The 18297-nt window shown below is 37.0% G+C and overlaps 1 protein-coding gene across 1 annotated transcript in view; it reads left to right on the top strand.

Moving 5' to 3' along the window:
• PIK3C3 (phosphatidylinositol 3-kinase catalytic subunit type 3) overlaps positions 1-18297 on the top strand; it is a 143065-nt gene that overhangs the window by 68431 nt on the left and 56337 nt on the right. The window contains exons 13-16 of the mRNA XM_021686322.2: positions 3357-3424; positions 10165-10270; positions 11984-12100; positions 16923-17054. Coding sequence (XP_021541997.1) covers positions 3357-3424; positions 10165-10270; positions 11984-12100; positions 16923-17054 — 423 coding nt within the window. The remainder of the gene's footprint in view (positions 1-3356; positions 3425-10164; positions 10271-11983; positions 12101-16922; positions 17055-18297) is intronic.

Raw genomic sequence — 18297 nt, 5'->3', positions numbered from 1 at the left:
AAGTAAATTGAATCTTTTATCACTGTTTATTAGTAACCTTCATTATGTCGAGTCATATTTTTTGCTTTAAAGTCTGTTTTGTCTGATAGTAATAGAATTTTGTCTTGGTTAGTATTCACTGGTATACTTTTTAGTCCTTTCATTTCAGTATTTCTGGGGCCTTATATTTAGGTTTATCTCTGGAAAACATCATATAGCTAGATTACGTTTTTTAATACAGCTTAACACTATTGTCTTTTAACTGGAACTTTTCCCCCATTTTTATTGTGGTTAGAGCTATACTTGGATTGATTTCATCGTCATAAGTGGTGGTACTTTCTATTCTTATACATTTTTCCTTTGCCTGTATTTGGCTGGGTCCCCTCCCTATCCTTTGTCTCCCTCCTCAGCTTGGAGGTTATATTGTCTCTATCAATTCTTTTACTGGCTATGCTAGATATTTTAACATCCATCCTTTAAGTTTGGCATAAGAAGTATTATCCTTCTCCAAAACAGTATACCTCTTTACTTGTATGTCACTTTTACCCAGTGACTTAATTTAACTCCCTAATTAGATAATACTATTATTGTATACAATCAGTAACTATTTAGAGGTATTTACCATTTCTTTTTATATCTCTGACCTTCAATATGAGATCATTTTCTTTTTTCCTAAAGCACATTTTTTTCTTCTAGTTGTTTTAAAATTTTATAAATTGCTCACCCAAATTGAGTTTAAAAATTTATAGTACAGGTTTCTTGTTTCACATATATTTTTATTTTTTAAAAGATTTTATTTATTTATTAGAGTGAAAGAGAGAGCATGAGTAGGGGGAGAGGCAAAGGGAGACGGAGAAACAGATTCCCTGCTGTGTGGGTAGCCTGATGTGGGGTTCAGTCCCAGGACCCTGAGATCATGACCTGAGGTAAAGTCAGATGCTCAACTGACTGAACCACCCAGGCTCCCCTCACAAATGTTTTTAAATTTAATTCTTCCCTGCCTATGCTCTGTATATAGTTCTTTAGTGAAAAAAAAAAGAATCAAATGCAATCTGTGTTTTCTATTTAAATATATATAATATATATAAAATTATATAAAAGCATAATATCCTTCTCCTAAAGTCAAAGATAAACTTTAGGCTTAGATTCTACCTGTTAAATTCATGGATTCATTATTATGGCTTTCTGATTGAGGCATTTCCCTGCTGGGTTTTTAAATGTTGCACATTTAAAATCTTTAGCTCTAAAATTAGAGATAAGATTCTTGCCACTTCTGAAAGCACTGGTATATCTGCTTTGTGATAACAACCTTTTATTATTTTAGCTTACTTTCTGAGCTACCCCCACCACATAGAATCTTCTAATCCATTGATCTCTACCCCTTTCTTTGTTCATCAACCCCCTTCAGTATTTGCTTTCCTCTGAATATAGCTTTAATCCCATGGCTCAGCATTATAATCATTCTTTTATTAGTACTTTCAGTTCCCCTGGTAAAATCTCTACCCTTGATAAGCCTAATTAATTACCTGATTGCTCTGTGCCTGAATATTGCTGAAGAAAAGCACGTAGCCTGTCATGTTGGCATCACTGTGAATTCATGAGCACCGACACCAGGCGGACACAACACTGTCTGCCATCTTATATTTCTCTGGGTGGGCTGCTCTCCCTGCTCTGCAGTGGCTCTTTCGTACTTTTTCTCTTCTGTTCTTCATGCCCTGCTTCATACTTAGTGGAAACAAATAGAAGTCACTAGGTAAGAATGGTCTCAATTTCCCATCACCAGATTTACAGAGGTGAATCCTTTTTCATTCTGGCCTTCTGTTTTCTTATACAGAAGAAATATAACTCCCTTCAAAGATATGTTCTCTTCTTTTCCTGGTAGAAATACTCAAGTATGTCAGTATCTCCCATCTGAAAAATTCAGAAACGAAACAGAACAAAACAAAAATTCTCCCTTGACACCACCTCCTTTGAAACAGCACCTTATCTTCTTACTTCCCTTTAAATAAGATCAGGCTTCTAAAAGGAGTTGTTTGTACATACTGACTCTTCTTCCTTTTTTTTTTTCCCCAGTCTTTAATCCACATCATTCTGGCCTTTGCTTCCCATTGTTAACTCAAAACTTACTTTGCTAAAGTAGAAAATAACTTTAATGTTTATGATTATGTATACTTCTAAGTTCCTGTTTGCAGTATTCAGCAAAATAAATGGCTCCCTTCTTGAAGGACTCTTCTCATGGTCTAGATGTTACCGTACGACCTGTGTTTTCTTCTCCCGCTCTCTGGCTATGCCGTCTCAGTTTCCTTTGTCAGCACTTTCACTGCAGCCTGACATCTTAATGTTCCTCAAGGTCCTCTTCTATTCTCAATTTATACTCTTGCCCCAGGCTGTACTGATAAACTCAAATTTATATGTCTCGTACATTTCTCTCATCTGAGTTCTAAATTCATATATCCAAAACCCTATTGATCTCCATTGTATATCTGACAGGCATTTCAAAGTTAATATTTCAAAATACAATTCTCTCCCCACACTCCAGCCTGTTCCTCAGTTGGAATTTCCATCTGTGACGTAGCAAATCAACCCATTTGCTAAATCCATAAATTTGGGAGTTACTGGCAATTCCTTTCTTTCCTTCTTCCCTCCTTTCCATCAGCAAGTCTTATTAATTATACTTCCCAAATGTTTTAAAAATCTGTCTATTTCTCTCTGTCTCTGCTCCTACGGTTCACTCTTATACTCCTGTATAACTGATCAGCTTCTAACTGATCTCAGGCCTCTACTTCTCAGAGCAGCTGGAGTCGTTTTCATAAAATGGAAATCAGATCATCTCACTCCCCTGCTTAAGATCTTTTATGCAGTATCCATTGCTTTGCAAACAAAATCCATACGCAATAGTGTGACCTTAAAGGTCTTGCACAATTGGGCTTTGCCTACCTTTTTAGCCTCCTTTACTTTCATGTTCACCGAATTTTAGCTATGCTTGGCCTTTTTAAAATTTCTTGAACAGTCAAGTTTAGGGCCTCTGTCCATAGTGTCATTTTGGTCTTGCCTGATATCATATCCCCATTGCTGCCTTTTGTGACTTCCTGATCTAAATTATTTCTATGAATTTCTTTGATGTCTCTCTTCTCCACTAAATGTTAAACTTCAGTAGGACAAGTAACTCTGTGAACCATGGTGTCGTTAGCCTCTCATATATTGCCTAATTTAGAATAAGTATTGGACGGAAGGATGGAGGGATACATGGATGTGTAAAAATATGATCTGTGACAAGAGATATATAGATGAAAACTGATAGACAAATGTAGACTCTCTTCTTTTCCCCCTTGTTAAAGCAGATGGTAATAAATATACATTTCTTTTAATTCTTTCAGCAAGATCTCTGCACCTTCTTGATATCAAGAGCCTGCAAAAACTCAACACTGGCTAATTATTTATACTGGTATGTGAAATAGCTTTCTTTTTATTTTCTGATTACTGGTTAGGACTATTTTTTCCCATACCCAAAACGTAAAGGCAATTTAAAATAAGGGATGAGAAGTCATCAAAAGCCTAAATGTAGTATTTGCATCTACCTGGCTGTATTTCTTTACAACTGTGTTCATGGAAATGCTTGTTAGCACTACTGTTTCTCTTCCCTTCACTGACTTTCCAGGATCTAAGATAAAACTGGGTAAGGTAATAGGTTTTGCAGTTTGATATCTATTTGCCTCTTATGCTATTTAAGTAGTGTTAGTATGATTCCTCACAATCCTTCAAGAGTGTGTATTTTCACATTATTTACCACAGCATTGGAATCATGCAAAAACAGGAAGCTGGAATTTGAAGGTACTTCTCTCATGGATGAGGAAACTGAGGCAGAGGCAAACTTGGTGGCACCTCAGTTAGAATTAGATCGTTTATTTAGCACTTTGCTATTTACAGAATACTTTCAGTGACCTTTTCTCCCTTGTCCCCATGAAGTTAAATGGGGCAAGTAGAAGTATCTCTGTTTTACATGAGACAGGTTTCCTGAGTGAGGTGAAGGGAAGAGCAGCTAAGGCCATAGAAAGGCTGACTGACTTCCTGAGACACAAGGAGTATGAAGCCTGGCTCCCTGTATCCGTCACAGAATATTTAGGTGTAAAGGACAAGTAGCTTAAGCCACAGTGAGCAATATTTTGGTTCAATAAAAGAAAGCACTAGGATTAAACACTAGACAAAAGAGCCTTCTCTAGTTTTGTAGAGCAAACAAAGGGCCGAGCCAGCTGGGCAAATCCTACCTGAAGCCTCTGTACGTTCAGAAACATTTTTAAACTTATTGACATACTTGATAGTATTTAACCGTGGAAATTGTTTCTGATCTAAAATACTGCCTCATTTATTGGGTTTACTTAAACAATAGAAATGAATTGATATCCATTCTGAAAGCTCATTATTTTTGAAGTACAATGAGGCATTTTGCTTTCCATGAAGAAATTAAACAAAGTACTGTCTTGTTTTAGACTGAGTTTGGAAAACTGTCCTGTAGGTCAAATCAATCGTTAATTTCATTCTCCCACTCTCCAAACATAACAGTTTTCTGGACACTGCCCTTGTAGCCAAGAAATATGCAACTAAACCAGGGAAGTTCTTTAACAAACACAGCTGTCTGTTAATGTACATATGCGGTAAATAATTGTTTAGTTTCAACCTTTATGGTTCCCTTTACAGTGAAGAAAAACTGCTATCAACAATCGTAACTAAATCTGTCATTTTTCCCCCCACCGCTTTGGAACCTGTAATTTTTTTTTTCCTGTTGGTCCTAGTAATAGAAAGAAAAATACCTCTTTATTTTTATTTTAGCAGTTTAATATAATATTCATAAAACTACATTTCTCTCACAGTAAATGTTAGTATGTCCTTGAAAAATACCCACAGAATGTTTTGGCTAGTTGTTAATCGCTCTTTTCCTTTGAAAAGTTTACTTGGCAATTCTCATAATACCAAATAGCTACTATTTCCTTTTAATGTAATCTCTTGCTTCTTAATGTTCTCCATATTCCAGTCTGAATTCTTAAGTGTATATCTATTCACTGGTGTTATGGAAAATTTCCTCATGAACATCTAAGTAAATATTTAAAAGGAAATAAAAAAAAATATAGCACTCAGCATGTAAGCTTCTTAGGTATTTTAAAATTAAGATTTTATATATTTTTTAAATCATTTACTGAGAATTCCTTTATAGGTATTTTTATTTTCTTGCAGTATTCATGAAAAGTTTTCTCTGGCTCAGAATTTATAGTCTAGAGTAGTCACTGTTTTTTTCTTTCTTTTTTTTTTTAAAGATTTTATTTATTTATTTGACAGAGAGAGACACAGCGAGAGAGGGAACACAAGCAGGGGGAGTGGGAGAGGGAGAAGCAGGCTCCCCGCAGAGCAGGGAGCCTGATGCGGGACTCAATCCCAGGACCCTGGGATCATGACCTGAGTTGAAGGCAGTCGCTTAACCAACTGAGCCACCCAGGCACCCGAGTAGTCACTGTTTTAAGAGCTATGTGTGCATATACTGATTATGTGGTGTTTTGAAATTATGTATTCTTCAGATTTGACTATAGACCAGATTTCATTGTAAAATCTGAAATTAGTTGTGATAGAACCCTTGATTTCTTATTTCAAGTAGGACGAGTTTTCACACCATTGTAAAAGCAGCTAAACAGTAGGAAACCTATTAGATGAGCAATTTCCAGCAAGGCAACAGTTTTCCATTCAGAAAGAGTGCTTTGTTTTCTCCACAGACAATAAACAAAGTGCAGCTCCAACTCCCAGTCTTATAAGCATTCTGTCAAACTTAGATTTGATTTGTGTTTTCCCGCTATATCTCTGATTCATTGAAGCAATAGCATGTGCTATGTCTGCTCCTTCTCTGAGGAGTAATTGTTTTTCCTGTATTTACAGTCTGCATATTACATTTTCAGAAATATTCATGGGGAGAAAAAAGCTATTGATGTGGGCTTCTGACGTTGGTAGACACTGCTTTTGTGATTGTTGGGTGAAAATATGGAAAATAATTTCAGTAGTTGGTTTAAAATGATCATTCACTTCCTTTGAACATGGACAGAGTAGTATAAAAATATTAATCAAATGTAACAATTTAAAGGCCTCTCACTCTAAGCGTACTCTTATTTTAACAAATGTATTAAAATAAAAATTTTAATTGATTGTGCTATTTCCTTCCGAACCTTTTGAATTTCCTTTTTTATTTGTTCCCTTTCCAGTGATTTAAATGGCATTCCTGCTATGGCTGAATCCTTAGGGGCCTATAGTTGTGCAGACAATCCTTTTAAAATGAATAGTGTCAACGTTTTAAGCCACAGAGGGGAGTTAGAGTCTCCAGTCTGTAAAGTGTTGGGTATCAGGACCTATAAATCGTTCCAGTTTTTTATTTTATAGCTATTCCAGTATGTTGAAATTGAAAGTAAACTTTGGATGCTTTGACATGTTTTTCTATAACTTTTAAGACCTTTCAAGGTAATAAAGGTTATTTACCCCACAAAACAAAATTGCTGGGAAGCAGGTAGCCCACTGATGTCATCTTACAATGGGTACCTGGACAGTTTTGTCTGTATTTCTACTTGAAGATGATAGGTTTCAAGGGAATACCTTAGAGTGCTTTGTAGAATCTACTTACTGCTGTGAACTGAGAATTCAGAAATGATTCAAATCTAGGTCATTTAGTCTTGATCTAAATTTGGCCTTCATATTTGGAGATGACGTTGTCATTTGTATTTTAGATGGACTTTTCTTTTTGTAGCAGAACTTCGGTTTGGAAGATTTTTTTACCTTTATCATGATCATCAGTGTAGACCCTCAGTCATAGGAAATAGCTGTGACCATTGTGTTTACTTGGTGGTCAGGGAGATCTGAACAAAAGCAGGGGATCCTACATGTTCTGGTCATCTGTATTACTCATTTAGAAATGAATTTCTATGTAAACACACAGAAAAAGACAGTATACTAAGGTAATGGAGATAGTCAAGAACTTTAAAGGATGGAAAGGTCTGAATAGGATTTGAAAAGGACTGTATATTGACAGTTTTATAGTTTAGAATCACTGTCTATTTAACATTCCTGGGTGGTATCCTGAAATGACCAAACATTCTGGAATACTGCAAATAGGAAATAAGAGTTTCTCTTAACTGTTCTTAGCTTATTTATCTAGAATAGAGTTGTCCAGTGAAACTTCCTGCAGTGATGGAAATTATCCATAATGTTGCACATACGGCTACTGAGCACCTGAAATGTAGAATGTGTGAGTGAAAAACTGAATTTTTAATTTTTATTTAATTTTAATTAATCCTATTTTAAATAGTCATATGTATCCTGTAGCTCTAGAAGGCTGGCTTGCTTGCTTTCTTTCTTCCTTTTTTTTTTTTTTTTTTTAAGAGAGGGGGAGGAAGAGAGAGAATCTTAAGCAGGTTCCATGCCCAGTGCAGAGCCCGATGCAGGACTTGATCTCACAACCCTGAGATCATGACCTGAGCCGAAATCAAGAGCTGGATGCTTAACCAGTTGAGCCACCCAGGTGCCACTCTAGAAGGCTTTCTTGATTCAAGATTCAGGAGGGCCTTCTTGAAATTTTGGCTTAGAACTCCTGTTGGGAACATGATACGGTGGAAAGAGTGTCATGGTTCAGTTCTTCATTCCACTTTACAGAGAATTCTAGGCTATACAATCCTAGGACTTTAAACAGCTGCTAGTATCATAGTAAACCATTGTACTGGAAGTCAGGAGAGGAAGGCTTTTACTTTTATGAGCCCTTAAAATATTTCTGTGTATAAGACTATTATGGGTATGTCAGGGGCTACTGAAAAGTTTTAAGTTGTGGCCTGTGGCATCGGTTTCTCTGTAACCTATGAAGGGAACTAAGAGTTAAACACATGAAACAGTTTGGTGATATGAGCACAAGTTGTCTGAGAGGCTAGGCCTATTCTAGGAAGTCAGAGGAGGAGGGACTTGTCAGGGTCTTTGAAGACTTCCTGGAAGAGAGAAAATATGTCCTGTAGTTGAAGGGTGAGTAGAATATGGAAAGATGGAGATGGGAAGGTATTTCTGGACATTACTGCAACCTGAGCAGAAGTACCAAGTGGATGCACATACTAGGAGTGGTTAGGGGTCTGACCTGACTGCAGTGTGCGTGTGTAAATTGAGGATAGTGGAAGTTTGAACCTGATGCTGTGGCCACAAAATCTGTGTTAAACTGGTAGATAAGAGAGAACCATTGGTGTTTTTGTTAATAGAGGTGGGACATTATGAAGCTAGTTTAAAGGAAAAAAAAAATTAGGATGATTATGTTGAGCAATAATGGATTTCTTTTTAGAGTTGGAGAGGCCGGGGAGAGGTATCTGCTGGCTAGCTAGTAGTACAGAACCATGGTAAGAGGCATTTTGTAGGACAAAAAAATCAACAGAGTCTGGTGACAGATTGAGTACCAATGTTTGAAGAAGGGGAATGGGAACTCGCATGGACCGCAAAGTAAACACAAAGTGCCAGTGATGATTTTAGGTAGAGCTTATGTTCTCTGATCTGGCTACTGCCTCACTTCTCTTTTTTTGTATTCAGGTGATTCAAACATTTGTTTCCTGACTGATTTTTGAGAAAACTTGAGTTTGCAAACCCCGCTACAAGAGAATTCCCAGCCCAAATGACTGGAATATTGGTAGATTCAATAGAGATAGAGGATAACTCATTTAATGTGATAAGTTCAGTTTTACACATGTTCCCTTAAAAATGACAGTGTCTTGGAAAGGGGGCGTGCTGCTTGAAAATTAGGGAGGACATGCAAAGAAGTGCAAAATCAGACTTTTGGTGTGATAAAAAGGATATATGTATTCATATTTGAGAATTAGCATTGAGATAATGGCTAGATCTATGAGATTTGAGTCATTCATTCATTCAGCAATAACCTGCTGAGTATTATGAGCCAGGCCTGGAAGTGCTGAGGGTATAGTGTAAACAAGACAGGTAAGCTTTCTGCTCTCATGACCTTCACCTTCTCCTGGCAGACTGTACTTTTTCCTGGAAATAATATAAAAGAAAATAAGTGGCTGTGACTTGAGATTTGAAAAACACTATCAGATTAGGGAGTTGAAAAGTTTCATGTGATTTTTAAAGATAAAATAGTGTGAGGGTAGGCTTAGCAGGCAGAAAGGGTCCTGACCCAGGAGCCCAACGTCCTGGGCTCTGATTTCAGGTCTACAATCAACTAATGATTGTACTGTGGGCAAGACACAACCCCTCTTAAGTTTCACTATTGATGAAACAAGCAAGTTGGTCTAGATAGATCTGTGTTTTTCAAACTACATGTCACGATCCACTGAAATCAATTTACAGGTTCACAATCTAGTATTTGTTGTGTGAAGAAAGAACAGAGTAGCAAATATTAACATATAATAGACTATTGTTTTGTGAAGCTTTTTTACTTTGGGGCATCTGTGTGCACACATGTGGCTATATGTCCTGAGTTGTGATATAAAATGTGTTTGTTAGTATGGCTTGTTCCTATCAGAACAGTTAGAGAACATTGGCCTCTAGAATCTAATTCAAATCATTGGCTATAAGATTTGGTAATTGTATAAGCAGTTCAGGTTTAAGAATATATTTAAAATCTCTTTAACCCTTTAAAACCACAATTTTATGATACATAAATGGAAGATTATATATGGATTTTTGAGAAATGGGGAGATTGGATGGGAAAAATAAATTTAAAATTGTATTCATTTTGCAGAGGTATATTAATGAGAAATAGCTTCAGAGAAGTTTTCAGAGTAAGAGAGTCTTAGAAGAGGATTACATAGATTTTGAAAATATTGTTTGTGAGTTACTTGGTAGATATGTGAGCTTAGATGATTTCTGAAGATGGTAATGCTATATGTACCTCATAAAGTGTTAGGAGAAAATGCTTCTTTTGATGCCAAACTTTTTAGTATATCTAGGATATTATACAAATTAAGGCATTATTATTATTAATTTACCTTTTTATAAATGTTTGTGTATGTGCCCTAATTTTCCACTTTTAAACACATTGAAAAATGTGTTTCATTGCTTCCATTTATTTAGTTTTGCAAATGTGAACTAACCTGGTTGAGTGGAGAAGTAGAAATATTTACAAAATGAATCTGACTCTCATTTCACCTCTTATGAGTGACTTAACATATTTTTAAGGTATGTGATAGTGGAATGTGAAGATCAAGACACTCAGCAAAGAGACCCAAAGACCCATGAGATGTACTTGAATGTAATGAGACGATTCAGCCAAGCATTGTTGAAGGTAACCATTTCATGTGGGGGTTGGCAAAAACACCGGGCATGGGCCAGATCTGGCCTGTTGCCTGTTTTGGTATGTCCCATGAGCTAAGAGTGGTTTTTATGTTTTTAAATGGTTAAAAAAAAATAAAAAGAAGAAGAATATCTTGTGACATAGGAAAATTATGTGAAAGTCAAATTTCAATGTTCCTACGTAAAATTTTATTGGAACATGGTCATGTTCATTTGTTTTCATATGTTTATGGCCACGTATTCACTGCAGTAGTAGTTGAATAGTTGAAATGGAAACCGTATGGCCAACAAGACCTGAAGTATTTATTCTTTGGCCCTTTATAGGAAGTTTGTTGACCTCTGATTTAATGAAATAAACCTATATATGGAACAAATTCCAAAGCTTTGCTTTTTTTATTTCCCTCTCTTCTATTTTGTTTATCAAGACTAGGTACATTTTCAGAAATCTGACAATGCTCATATTGCAGGTACTTACTACATAACTTGTATTTTTCCTTCTTAAACAGTTTTTAGAATCTATGTAAAACCATTTTCTCCTCTTAGGTGTTGTAATTCTCCAAGTGCTGTGGCGCGGTTCAGCCAGCAGAGGGTGCACGGGCAGTGAGAACCCTCACAGCACTGATCTGTGATTTGCTACAGAAATAGTTGACTTCATAGCATCTTTTTTCTGCAGCTGCAGATGAACATGTTTCATGTTCTTACAAATTTAAGTCCCGTCTTACTGAGATCTTGGAGACTAAACTTTTCTATAGTTCTCAGAGCTCATTCTCTTCATTCACCTATTGGCAGATAAAGTAGTTGGTCTTCTCTTCTAACCTCAGTTCTGTCACTTACAGCTTTTGTCATCCTGTGAAGAAATTTCACTTTCTCTGAGCTTAAATTTCCTCACCTTTAAAATGAGAATTATAACAGTTGCCTAGCCACCCTTATCAGTGTAACTGGGAAGATTAAATGAGAAAATGTATTTTTTTTTTTAAAGATTTTATTTATTTAATTGACAGAGAGAGATAGTGAGAGAGGGAACACAAGCAGGGGGAGTGGGAGAGGGAGAAGCAGGCTTCCTGCCAAGCAGGGAGCCCGATGCGGGGCTCGATCCCAGGACCCTGGGATCATGACCCGAGCCGGAGGCAGTCGCTTAACCAACTGAGCCACCCAGGTGCCCCGAGAAAATGTATTTTATAATATTTTATGAACTGGGAATTCACTACATAAGACTTTATGGCATTTAATTTTTATGACTTATATTTTACTAAGCAAGCATGCATTATGTTGCTATTTGAGTGCTTTTCTTTTTTTTTCAGTAGATTTTTAGTTCCTTGAAGGTGATATTGTTTCTGCCATATGCCTATGCATTTCTGAAGACATCATAGGCTTCCAGTTATTTATTGAGTCAGGAGTGAATGCATTTTGGTGAACAGATTCTCTCTGATCACATGGTTGTATGTGAAAAAAAAGTGCCGTTTTTGATAGATTAGTATTCGCTGAAGACTCAGATAATTTTCGACTGCGGAAGAGTTGGCAGTGTTTAAATAAGCTAGAAGCTTTCTCATTATCTCTGAATCAAGATAATTAATCTTTTTCAATTTCACTTTGTATTGAAGTTTGTAGCTATTAGAAGAATAAATAAAGATCACCCATGCTATTAAAGAAACCCTGATCATTATGCTACACAGAACTAATTTTCCTTTCCTTTGAATCCCTTCAGGGTGATAAGTCTGTCAGAGTTATGCGTTCTTTGCTGGCTGCACAGCAGACGTTTGTAGATCGGCTGGTGCATCTAATGAAGGCAGTGCAGCGTGAAAGCGGAAATCGTAAGAAAAAGGTAAACCTGTGGGCTTTGCTTTTTGTTTTTGACTAATGATGTTGCAGTATCATAAAATACTGAGTTTTGGTACTGTCTCTCTGGGTTGATATATTTTATGAAATTCTTATGTAATTATAGCAATAGGAAGATTTATAAGCACTGATTATGTACAGGATTCTGTCTTATGAATTTATACATATACATATATATATTGATTTAATTCTCACAACAACTCTATGTTAGATGCTATTATTATCTCAATTATAAGAAAAAGTGGGGGTAGAGAGGTTAAATAATTTTTTAAAAATTCTTTAATTAATTTCAATTTAGTTAACATATACTGTATTATTAGTTTCAGGGGTAGAATTTAGTGATTCATCAGTTGCATATAACACCCAGTGCTCATTACATCAAGTGCCCTCCTTAATGCCCATCACCCAGTTACCCCATCCCCTGACCCCCCTCCCCTTCAGCAACCCTCAGTTTGTTTCCTGGAGTTCAGCTTCTCTTATGGTTTGCCTCCCTCTCTATTTCTATCTCATTTTTCCTTCCCTTCCCTGTGTTTATCTGTTTTGTTTCTTAAAATTTCACATATGAGTGAAATCATATGGTATTTGTCTTTCTCTGACTTATTTTGCTTAGCCTAATACCCTCTAGTTCCATCCACGTTGTTGCAAATGGCAAGATTTCATTCTTTTCAATGGCTGAGTAATATTCCATGTGTATATATATATATACCACATCTTCTTTATCCATTTATCTGTTGATGGACATCTGGGCTCTTTCCATAGTTTGGCTATTGCGGACATTGCTGCTATAAACATTGGGATGCATATGCCTCTTTGAATCACTATATTTGTATCCTTTGGATAAATACCTAGTAGTGCAATTGCTGGGTTGTAGGGTAGCTCTATTTTCAACTTTTTGAGGAATCTCCATACTGTTTTCCAGAGTGGCTGCACCAGCTTGCATTCCCACCAACAGTGTATGAGGGTTTGAGGGGTTAAGTAATTTGTCCAGCATCCTTAGCTAGTAAGTATTACAGTTGGGGTTTATTCCCAGGCATTCTCAGTCCATATTTTTATTTTTTATTTTTTTTAAAGATTTTTATTTATTTATTTGACAAAGAGAGACACAGCAAGAGGGGGAACACAAGCAGGGGGAGTGGGAGAAGGAGAAGCAGGCTCCCGGCTGAGCAGGGAGCCTGATGCGGGGCTCGATCCCAGGACCCTGGGATCATGACCTGAACCTACGGCAGACGCTTAACGACTGAGCCACCCAGGCGCCCCCTCAGTCCATATTTTTAATCTACAATGCTTTATTGGGTCTCATTTTAGAATTTTAGCATCCTTGCATATAATGTGTTTGATGTGTAAAGGACCTCTACAGATTGTGGAGACTGGAATTACTCTGAGAAAATGAAAGTCCAATGTGACTTGCCCAGGGTGGCAGAATTAGTTGTTAGTAATAGCACTGGCTTTGCATCTGTTCTAATGGCTAGTACATGGATCTTTCTCTCAAGTAAGGCTTCTACGGGATGACAGTAGATGAGTATCTGTTCTTCATATGTCATTTTTCCCTCATCATTAGCCCAAATGGTATGAAGGATTCACTTGATATCTTCTCTTTACCTAATCCCACCATAGGCAGATCTTTCTTGGTGACCTTTGTAAAAGAACACAACACATTTTACTGTTTTTCTCCAGACTTGTGAGAGGAAGTGGAGAGGAAAAAAAGGTGAAAAATGGAGTCGGGAGTTCAGAGGTAGGGGATCAGGTCTAAGGAGAAATGCTAGTAGATATATGTGCAAGGAATAATGTTCACAAGGTTAAGAAGGAGAAAATGGGCTGAAGAGAAACACATTTTTATTGAGATGACTTTTTTTTGTCATTGCTGTGAAAAAATCACAAACCATGGTTTAAATAACTAAATCCGTACTGCTATTCCTTTGTGGAACCCCTCTCTACAGAGGTGCCTGTGTGAGGAAGCAGTATAATCCCACATACCCACCTGCAGGAATGCGGTCCCTGCGACTGTCAGTGTGGGCATATGTTTAAACCAGTTTGTGTTTGTGTAACATGCTCTTCTATTTGTCACACACATGAGTCTGGCTGCACATCAGTTTTAGCTATTTTGGAGGACAACTGCATACCCATTTGAGGTATCACTTAAAGCTTCCCAAAATAAATTTTGTTTTTGCCACATAGCCTATATTTTAAATCAGACAATCCTAAATATAGTCTCAATATTGGCTAAAAGTCTTTTTAGACATTTTTTTATGGTGTGTTAAAAGACAAGCAATTTTGTTAATGTAGATTTACTAGAAACAAGCCCTGGCACCATGGAGAAATGCCAAGATGGCTGTCTACTACCATTATTTGTGTTATTATTAGTAACAATGAATTCACTACTGCTAATAATTTAAAATCATATGTAGCACTTTTCCATCCCCCCATTTCCATAATGAGTTTGGGAGAAATATGTCGTGGTGAATGTAGCAGTGTTAGGTATGTAGGAACGTTATCTGTGAGTTATTAGTAAAATGGGTAAAACAAATGATAAAGTTTTTGCAATAGTGTTTTCCTGTGTTGACCTCTAGTTTAGGAAGAATTCTGTTGAAAGAGGTCTCTGAGTCTGGATATTTGAATTCAATAAAAAGGCATTTCCATCAATACTTTTTAAAAATTTTATTAGGCTGCCTGGGTGGCTCAGTGAGTTAAGCGTCTGCCTTTGGCTCAGGTTATGATTGATCTTAGGGTCTTGGAATTGAGTCAGCTTGTCCCTTTCCCTCTGTCCCCGCCCCCCTGTGCATGCTCTCTCTCAAATAAATAAATAAATAAAATGTTTTAAAAAATTTTAATTAAAGCTTTCATTTTGGGAATGTTGTTAAATGTTGTCTTTTCACTTTTTGATCCTTTAGGTGATCAATATTCATTTATTTGTTCTATAAAAATGTATTGCATGCCTACTGCATTCCAAATACTTTTTTTAGGTTCTGGGATATAGCAGTGAATATAAAAATTGTATTCTTATGGAGCTTTGGAGGAGGAAGTAAATAGAATAAGTGAGTGAAATATAGAGTAGATACTGTTATATGCTATGGAGAAAAATAAAGCAGGAAAAGGAAACAGGTAGTGCTGGGTTTGAGTAGTAAGGCAGTGTTTCACCTCTCGATAGCATGGTCAGGAAGGCCTCACTAGGAAGTTGACATTTGGACAAAGACCTGAAGCAGGTGAGGGAGTAAGCCATGGGCGTATCTAGAGAATCGACTGTTCCAGCCAGAGGAACAGCAAGGACAGAAGCCTGATGTGAGAGCATGTATGTGTGTGTGCGTGACATATTTGTGAAATAGGAGGAAGCCCAGTGTATTTGGAGCGGGGGGGGGGTAGTAGTAGGAGAGGAGGAAAGAGGACAGAGATAAGAAAGAAACAGAGTATATCCTTGTAAGCCATTACAAGGACTTTGACTTAAACACGGAATTAGCATAGAAGCTGTTGGGGGTTTTGAACAGGAGAGTGACATGGCCTGACTTTGGTTTTAGCAGCAGTGCTCTAGTTGTTTTTGATAAGAGACTGTAAGAGGCAAAGGTGAAGAAGAGTCGTCAGGAGGCTACTGCAGTAATCAAGCTGAGAAGTGATGGCAGGAGCCCAGGGCTTATAGCACTGGACGTGGTGAGAAGTGGCTGGATTTCTCACCCTCCTTTGATCTGTTTTCTGGTTATTTTATTGTTTATTAGCACATCAATTAGAAATTGGTCATGAATGGATAACTTGAAATTCAGGTTAATAGACATTACCTCATACTTATATATCTAATCATACATTTGGTTAGGGAGTAGATTTAGTAATTTTTATAAGGGTTATGTAGAAGTTCGTACCAGTTTTCAGTTGACCTTAACTTGCACTTTCTACAATTCAGAGGGAGAACTGGAATATTACTGGAGGGGAAGAATATGACTTTCTGTCTTAGTGGTCCTGGAAACATTATTTTTCTGAACTTCCACCTTACTGATTGCAGGGTTCTCTCCTGCGACGCTGCATCCTCTCAGTAGCGTTACAGTGCAGTGCTTCAAGCTGCTGGGATTGGCAGGGCAGGTTTTCCCCTTTAAAGAACAAGCACACCTGTTAAAAGAATGCAAGACTCTCTTGAAGCTTTCAAGAGGATTGCTCTTTTGACATTGAATGAAGGACTTGATCTAAACAGTACAGATGCTGCTACATGACAAAGGGGTTTCGCAGTGACTTGAATTTTTCAGTTTCTGAATTCTTGGCTCAATGGCAGTACACATGTGAGCTGAAGAAAATAAATGATAATATCTCAGGAAAAGTTTGATCAGACCAAGCCAGTGAACAGTAAAAGGTGGGGTTCAAGTTCCTCCAAGTGAATTGTTTACTTTTTTTAAACCCAAAACATGCCCTGGAGCAGAGTACTGAAATTCTTGCTTAATATTTGGTCATACAAAATTAAGCTTCAAATGAAATGAGTTTCTCTTTGTGGCTTCACACATCCTTCGAAAACAGAAATGGAGTCTTTAAATCCAGCATGAGTGTATTCCTTACTCTCAGCTGCAGCAAGAGAAATGTATTTCCTAACCTTGTGTAAGTCCAGCTCTTCACAGTCAAGGGATCGCTCCTCTTAAAGTGTGCCGCTGCTCTTGTCAGGCAGGTTCCAAGCGTGGAGTGCTTGTCTCTTATGGGTGCACCGTCTAGTTCGTGTTACTTTTATGGTGCTTTGGAGACATTTCAAAGTTAGTAAGATTACTCTTTATGTCTTTACCATATGTTTTATAAACTACTTTTCCATTTTAACGCAATCAGTTCTTTCTGATTTGTTCTCTTAGAACGAGAGACTACAGGCATTGCTTGGAGACAATGAAAAGATGAACTTGTCAGATGTGGAACTTATCCCATTACCTTTAGAACCCCAGGTGAAAATTAGAGGAATAATCCCAGAGACAGCTACACTATTTAAGGTAATTGTGATGGATCTCTAATGTATATGATTGGAACCTGATTCTATAAAACAAAAACAGAGACACTCCCTTCAAAAATGATTACAATGCCGATAATATCTGTAATTTTGTTTGATTTAGTAAATGCTAGATAAAAAATTACCTTTTGTTTATCATTGTGTCTTGATTTACCAGTAGGTATTTTTATATGAAATGTGTCATGTCAAATATTTTTTTTAAATCTCTGGGTTGCTTTTAATCTTTAATTCTTTGAACTTTTTATTAATTAGAGCCACACCTACTTTTTTCCATGTAAGCTTTTTTAAAAAAACCTTAAAATTTTGCAACACTTATATTACCCATTCAGTTCATAAGTTCATGTGGTTATAGTCTCAGTTAACCTTTTTAACATTTCTTGCTCTGTTACTTGTTTCTGTGACTTGAATTTTTTTCTTGTGTTTTCAAGTAGTAATTCTCTTTAGTCCTTGATAGCATGCCAGGCTTCTTTTGGCTGGCCACGACTTGGATAGTTAGAGCTGATGGTAGCCACTTCCTCCAGTTGGGCCAAAGGACTGGGCATCATTACCTGTGAAGCATCATGACCTGTTGGGCATCATAAAGAAAGGTCTCTGTGAGACATGGTGTTTTACATTTTGTGATTCTAGGGGTGGAAGGGCATAAGTTGTACTGGAAAACTACTTTGTATCCTGAAAAGAAAGGGCTCATAGGACAACTACTTATGAATATAAAAAGGGTGTGATTATAGTAAGTAGTTTGGATTTTTTTTCAAGGGTGTGTTTAAAGGCAACTTATGGCAGCCCAGCTCACACAATTGAAACGTAAGTTTTTAAAGTAGTACTGAACCTTTTTGCATGTTATGGACTCTGATAGTTTCTATTAAGAATTATTCTGTTGCATTACATTTTAAATGTAACATGCAACTTGTTTAATTCGTTTTAAAACTCATTAATGGATTATAACCTGCAATTTGAAAAATACTGGAACAGGAGATAAAATGCAACTATTGCTTAGCTTGTGTTTACAACCCACTGGAAGCTGAGATGTTAAAAGCTACGCACAGACATGTAACAACTGGTGTACATGTGTACAAGTGGTGTTCCTTTGGGCTGGAACTCTCAAACAAGACCAGCTTCTAATATTCTCATTCCCTGAGGACTAATCGAGAGCAGTAAATCAAAAAGGTAGTTTTACCATTTTTTTGAAACAGGATGGGAAAAAATATTTAAGACAGAGCAGGAGTTGG

Source organism: Neomonachus schauinslandi, chromosome 14 (assembly GCF_002201575.2).
Source record: "Neomonachus schauinslandi chromosome 14, ASM220157v2, whole genome shotgun sequence".
Lineage (NCBI taxonomy): Eukaryota > Metazoa > Chordata > Mammalia > Carnivora > Phocidae > Neomonachus > Neomonachus schauinslandi.
Note: the sequence above shows the minus strand (reverse complement) of the source record. Positions and strands in the feature narration are given on the sequence as shown.